Below are 7,098 nucleotides of genomic sequence, written 5' to 3'. Positions count from 1 at the left end.
TCAGTGACAAGACTTCACCTCGCCACTCCCGGAGCCCCCCTCTATCCGTAGGGGACCCACCTGCCCCCCCACCCCACAGCCCCGCCACACCCTCCTCAGGGGCCGCGCTGCCGAACCCAACCCGCTCCCCTCAGCGCCCGCCTCAGGCGGCGGGGACGAGGGCGGGGCTGCGCCCGGCGCGGGGCCGTTCCCGCCGCCCCTTTCTGCCTTCTGATTGGGCGGCGGGGCCTCGCGCCGGGCCGCTCTCCGCTATATAAGTGGCGGCGGGGCCGTGGCCCCCTCACAGCCCGCCCCCGGCGCGGAGCGGCGAGGAGCGGAGCGGCGGAGCCGCCTCCTACTCTTTATAATCACCCTCCTCATCCTTCTCCTCACTCAGCGCCGGGGCGGCGTCAGGGGGGCAGGATGGCCGAGCTCAAGTCTCTGGCCGGCGAGGCATACCTGGCGCTGGCCCCGGGCTACGCCCAGTCGCCTTTCTCCTACGGCGGCGCCCCGAGCCCTCGGGGAGCCTTGGCGGGGGGCGGCGGGGCGGCCTTCCACCACCCCGGGGCGCTGGGCAAGGCGGCGGAGAGCAGCGGCGAGCAGAGCGGCGACGAGGAGGACGGCTTCGAGGCCGGGGCGAAGGGCGGCGAGGTCTTGGAGCGGGAGGGCAAGCTGAAGGGGGCCGCGCTGGGCAAGAAGCCCAAGGAGCAGCGCTCGCTGCGCCTCAGCATCAACGCGCGGGAGCGGCGGCGGATGCACGACCTCAACGATGCCTTGGACGGCCTGCGCTCCGTCATCCCCTACGCCCACAGCCCCTCGGTGCGCAAACTGTCCAAAATCGCCACCCTGCTCCTGGCCAAGAACTACATCCTCATGCAGGCGCAGGCTCTGGAGGAGATGCGGAGGCTGGTGGCCTACCTGAACCAGGGCCAAGCGCTCGGCGCCCCGCTGCCCGCCACCCTCAGCCCCTTCGGACAGTCGGCCGTCTACCCCTTCACCAGCACGGCCTTGCCCGGCTGCCCTGAGAAATGCACTGCCTTCACGGGAGCCACCTCTGCCCTCTGCAAACACTGTAACGACAAGCCTTGACTTCTGCCTTCTTCGGGCTTTTCGGGTTTATTTTTCTTTCTTTCTTTCTTTTTTTTTTTTTTTCCTGTGCACCTCTCTTTCCGCTTGCCACCAGCCCCGGCTTCCTGCCATCAGTTAAGTCTGGGTTTTCTGTTTGTTCGTTTTTATTAAATCACCCTCTCGTACCTCATTTGGAGATGCTCAGACCCAAAACACACCCACTGTTAACTTTTAGTTTCTTCCCCCCATGCAACTCCATCGGTAGTCGTTTCCCTCCCAGCCCGTTAGCGGACTGTGAGCGTGGCGTTTCTTTTCTGCCTGCTCTGACCTGCAAAGTTCTTGAGCAGTTTTTATACTACAGGAGCACAGGGAGGGGGGGAGAGAGAGATCTGGAAGTGGAAACCTCAGTGAGTTTTCTTTGGACTGAGTGATCTGGGTTGAAAACAGCTTAAAAGGAAAGAAAGAAAACCCAGCCCCGAAACTATGCAATGTTTCAGAGCCACACTTAAATGACGGGCTTCATCTGTAGCCAGACAGGGCTTGCTTGTGCCCAAAAACCTAAATGAAAATGTCATTTGGTCAGCTCCTGGGAGGGAGGCAGTCTGGTGCTCTTGATAAGCTATAGATGCTTCAAAATAAGATGCATTATTTTGATCTTTAGAACAAAATAGTCTTGAACTGAGGGGACTCTGATTGTATGCTAATGCCTGCTTTTTGCCTGTTTCTCAGCTTGGTTAAGTTTTCCAGATTTTCCAAAGTCATTGCTCATCGTAAGCAAAACAAAGGTCACTTAACATATTTATATGTGTTTATAATAAATAAAAGACATGAATAACCACTTTCTCTGTCCTACATGTCTCTAAAACCAGCTGGCAGTCCGAGCAAAGCCCTGCTGAAGTCAGGTAACGAGGAGGTGCTGTAGCAGTGCTTCGCAGGAGAGCAGCGCTGTGAACTTAGGTGAACAATCATCGTGCTTTAAAAAGCTTGTGCAAATTCAGCTCCTTCTCAGCAGGGATTTGTTTTTTTCTCTATCTTTTCTAATGAATCTCAAGCACACAAAAATGTTGTTTGTGCCTGACATTTACAGTTAAGCAGACTGTAAATGCATGAGGTTTAGCTTATGTATTTAGATGCTTGCTGGAGAATGCTTTGCCCCCAGTGCTGGAGCTGCGTTTAAATGGGGCTGCTGTAGCACTGAGCTTAGCTCCGAGGACACCGGTGTAAAACACGGCAGGGAAGGAAATTGTTTAAAGACTCTGCTCATCCCTTCAGCTTGGTTTTCTGTTATATCTGCAGCTTGACCTACGTGTGGTTTGGGCTGCTTAATGTCACGGCTAAATGAATAATCTCTTGCCAAGTATTGACTGCGGTAGTACGAGTTACCAAGTGAGTCCCTCGCCGACCAAGTTTTGATGTCAATGTGCCAGTTTACTTTGGTTTTCTGTTTTATTATGTTTAATGCTTTGGTGCCTTGTATGCTTCACTAATCATTATATAATCATACTTGAGGTGCACTCAGTGATTCCTGTTCAGATAGGAATACCCACCCCATGTCAGAGCAACCACATAAACTGGTACAGTCGCAGCCTGAGGGGCTCGAGCTGTCCATGGCCATTTGTGTTAGGAGTGGGGTGTAACTATTTAGGGTTATTAAACCAATTTCCATGGCTGTCGTTAGTGTTATGCTAATTTGAAAAGGACTGCCATCCCTCTAAAGCTGCTTGTCGGTGGCACTTAATTTTAATTAATACATTTCCAAAAGACTTTTTGTGTTTGGAAAATGAAGTGTGTGATTCAGCTTCATTCATAAAGACGTATTCTTAAAACTGATTCTTGCTCACTTCCAATTTTATATCTTCATTTCCTCTTTTTTTTTCAGAACAGTTTATCTGTTGTACCTCTTTCCGTAAAAGAAAGTCTTGAAAATATTCTTTAAAGGCATCTGATGAAGTGAAAGCCAACCAAAACCACTCCTGAAGCAAAATTGACTGGAAACTGCAAATCAGCAAAGGTCATTCGATATCTTGCAGACTGAGTTGTTGCCAGAAATTATTTTGAAACAAAAAAGAGGAGGGTCTGTGTAACAGAATCATGATTTTTAGCTAAATGTTTGTTAATTCTGGTTAAAATTATTGCAAATCGAGCAGTTGGGAATATTTAAATGGAGGATGGTTTAATTTCTGTTTTAACAGAAACTGAAATAGTTGGAGTACTTAACAGCTTAATATTAAAAAAAAAGGAGTTTGGGTTGGTTAGGAACTTAAGCTAATAACAATTGAATTTATAATTGCTTTTTTTTTCCTCAATTATGGTGAAAAGTGGCTCAATTTCAGAGCTGAGAAAAGTCTTTGTAGTCTTGCGGACTGTTATTTTTAAGATATTTTTAGAATAATTATTTTTAGTACAATGATTAACTTTTCCTACAGTTTCCATGAGAAAAAGGCTTGCTCATATTACTGTATCTACCTGGAATCCTAAAAATTCACCTTCAGGGAGTCCTTGAAATATTCAGAAGGCTCTTTGAGAACCCACATTGAATTAGCAGGAGGCTAAACGTAGAATTTCAAATGCAGAAGTTAAAACCTGTATTTAAGAAAATGTAAAAAATTAAAAATAGCAAGCCTGAATATCTAAGTACTGTTAAAAGGCTAAGTATTAAAAACAAATGTAGAACTTATCAAAGCAATACTAAAGTAATGTGTAAATAATTATTAAAAATCTACTTTAAAGTACAGTTGTTTTAATTCCAAAGTGAAAAGAAGCCCAATTATAACTCTGCAACAGACAAATTAGTATTAAACTACAAGGTGACTAGCTTCTGAGATAATCTGAAAGTTCAGTTCCGTGACTTTTTCTAAGCCACCGTGGACCTGCAGGATTTTAACTCTTTTTTTGTACAGAGCTGGAACCCATACCGAGCCCTTCGTGCTTCCTGTTGACAGGAAGGCATCTGTTTCGGTATGATTTGCTCTGCGTTGAGCTGCTGCTAAAACTGCTGCCAAGTGAATGCCTGATACTGTTGGAAAGATGGTTTTGTTGGGAGGAGATAAACTGGCGTCTGACTACTGCATTTGTGTGTGTGAAGCATCAGTGTTAACCTTGCAAATGTGGATGGTTATCCTGGGGATAAGATCCCGTGACCTGTCATTTATTTTTTCCCAATGAAAAAAAAAATCTATTCTGTGTTCCATGTAAGGTTTTAAGTGTCTGGTTTTGGTTGGTGTTTCAGAGAATATAAAGGGAGCATTTCAAAATGCTGGAACTCCCTTTTTCTTCTCAAATGTCCTTGTTATGATTCCTGTTTGGTTTTTATAAAGAAGGATTTATGATGTATGCTGGGATGGAACTGAAATACAGATCATGTGTTCTACTCGTTATCCTGGTATGTTCAAAGAAAAGACAATGCCAACTTTTAATTAAAGAATATATTGTTTTCTTACCTCCCTTAGTTTTTCTTTAGATTGCAAAAATAGTCAGCACACGGTCTCATTAGGAAGAGATGCAAAGAGGAGATGCTACTCACCTGCCTGTTGCTTTTGTATGATACGTGATATCCAAAACTAATGTTTTACTAGCCAGCGTAACCTTACTAAGAGGGAGTTGGAAACTGCTCTCAGTTTGCAGTGCATCAGTCAAGGTTTGGCGTTACCAGTCTTGACCTTGCAAGGTAAAATCATGTTGAAGCAAATACAGCAAAGCAACAGGTTTGAAGACGGAGGGCCCGGATGGCAGCTCTCTTCTCCAGATACTGGCAAAAGGTTAAATCGGTTGTGGTTTCTAGAAAAGCCATGAGAATCACGCGGTTTTCATTGTTCTTTAATCCATATCACTGTTTTTCTGAAGGACAGGCACAATATCTGCGTGTTGCTGCTTTGCTGAGCTCATTTCCCAGGCTTTACAAAACAAAGCTCATCATTCTCTGATCATTTTCAGGATTGTTCTTTACATAATCATTTCTAGGATTTCCACTGCAAAACCGAAGTCGACATTTCACAAGGCTGAAATGAATGTGGGGTCCAATCCTGCTGCTGCATTCCAAACTGGAATAGTAGTGGAAGTGCGATGGGGCCTGATGCTCCACAGCTCCGTGTGGTTTCCGAAACCAGGGTAATGCTGCCCTCTTTAAGAGGCTCCAGAGGACCAGAAAAATCTGTGCAAGCTTGATCCCTTTACCGTATTAGCCTTGTAGCATAGCTGTGAAGCACAGAGCACGGTGGATAAAGACACTTAAAAGCTTCCACGGCTCGTCAGAGCAAACCTGCTTATTGCCAGCGCAATCGCCAAAGTCACAGCGCGTGCTGGAAGGCTGAGTTCTCCCTGCGGCACCCTAGACAGCAGGATTCTAGTCCAGTTTTCCCCAACTTTGATTATTTTGCTTACAATTCAGAACAAAACTAAGCACTCCACATTGCACTTTTCCCTCCTCTTTCTGTGGAATATATTCAAACAAGTGTTTTTCCTGGACATACTCACAGAAATAAGAGGTCGGACTTTGCAGTGTTACTAAAATTTAGCAGCATGAATTTTTTCTGTGCTTGCTGTCTGCCATAAGAATTAGCAGAGCAAGTGGTGCTCAGATCTCAAATGAGTGAAAACATTTTGAAAGGATGCTAGATATACCAACCAGTATTTTTAATTTTCAAAAACGCTTTTACTCTCTTATCTGTCATTTGATAGAATTTTGATTAGTATTGCTCAGTAGAAAAGTTTGATTTTTTTTTTGTTTGGTTTTCTCTAATCCTGATTAAGGCTAGAAAACACTCTTGATTACAGTAATTTTAATAATGTAAATTTGTTTGTGATATGTCTTTAGTCTTTAATCCCCTTTGGCATTCCGTTCGAAGGGAGATGAAAAATTCAGGGATTTACAACATTTAAATCAATCATTCCGTGAATGCTTCTTATTCAGTTGTGCTCCTACCTGAAACAAATTCCTAATGCATATATAACAAAATATTTTGCTATCAAATTAAAATATGTTTGCAAGAGAGTGTTTTAGAAAAATAGCTTAATTTCAGGCATTTTCTATTTACAATAAAGCATATATGCATAAAGAAAATGGAAATAATTATAAAAGCAAAGAATATATTTGAAAGGTCTTTGCCATTCACTGAGGTGTTTTGAATGGTTTTCACAATTTCCTTTATATAATCTTTTCATAATCAAAATTCACGTGTTTATTCTTCTACCTATTCTTATACCTCAAAATCTTATCTTTGTATTTATAAATACAGATAGTTTTAAAATTATCCAGCTCAATTTTTTAAAATATTTTTTGCCTCAATTAAGAACAGGAAGATTTGAGTTAATGTTTATTCCTGATATGCTAAATGGTTTCATACATAATTCTAAAAAATTCTTTAATGTCAAATAGATAACTCTTAAGTATCAGTATTGAAAAGCAATGATTTTTAGAGATTTAGCCAAGATTTTTCAGAAAAAAAATGGGGTTTAATATTTTTGCTATATTCAAGGCACTGAAAGTTGCAGAACAAAGACTTGCAGAAGACAAACCACAAGTACGTGAGATCTTACACAACACGAGCGTGCTGGTTTTCAGACTCCTTGCCCTAGCGGAACAGTTAAAAGATACGTGTTTATTGTTTCAAAGCTTATTTTCATTTTTGGGTATTTAATTTCATCAGCTATTCATATTCATTAGAACCTGCCTCATTAATGCCGTTTGGATGGGTTTAATTTCTGTTTCCCGACGCGAGCACTAACGTTCTGTGTGTTTATGTATATCAATAGGGAACTGCACTGTGAATATAACCCAACCTTCCCCAGCTACCAATGGGAAAAAACTATCTGCTCTTTTGCCTTAAGTATTTCAAAGGGAAAAACATGGCCGAGCAAAAAAACATCACCCCAGTTTTTCCTCCAAGCCCACTTTTGTCTAAAGTAATGAGGCCATAGTCAGTTGGCTCCGAAAAGCGTTGTGATTTAGTGTGACGTACAGTGAATCATTGCAGATCCATTCGGACTGCATTCGTTATTTTAATGAGACAGAGGCAAATCTGGTTTTTGGCCGCAAACCTTAAGATGCAAGCA

At 43.2% G+C, this 7,098-nt stretch overlaps 1 protein-coding gene across 2 annotated transcripts; it reads left to right on the top strand.

Annotated features, from left to right (window-relative positions):
* Nucleotides 1–297: 297 nt before the first annotated feature.
* BHLHE23 (basic helix-loop-helix family member e23) lies at nucleotides 298–4,611 on the top strand. 2 transcript variants are annotated; one of them, XM_040576035.1, is made up of 2 exons: nucleotides 298–2,004; nucleotides 2,344–4,611. In XM_040576035.1, the coding sequence occupies exon 1, from the start codon at nucleotides 403–405 to the stop codon at nucleotides 1,066–1,068; it is 666 nt and encodes a 221-aa protein (XP_040431969.1). In that variant the 5' UTR covers nucleotides 298–402; the 3' UTR covers nucleotides 1,069–2,004; nucleotides 2,344–4,611. The 2 variants fall into 2 exon arrangements, with proteins under 2 accessions (XP_040431969.1, XP_040431968.1); XM_040576034.1 differs by having other exon boundaries at nucleotides 298–2,433; nucleotides 2,927–4,610.
* The last annotated feature ends 2,487 nt before the right edge of the window (nucleotides 4,612–7,098 follow it).

This window comes from Cygnus olor, chromosome 16, assembly GCF_009769625.2.
Source record: "Cygnus olor isolate bCygOlo1 chromosome 16, bCygOlo1.pri.v2, whole genome shotgun sequence".
Lineage (NCBI taxonomy): Eukaryota > Metazoa > Chordata > Aves > Anseriformes > Anatidae > Cygnus > Cygnus olor.
The sequence above is the reverse complement of the archived record's forward strand: the minus strand, read 5'-3'. Positions and strand labels throughout refer to the sequence as shown.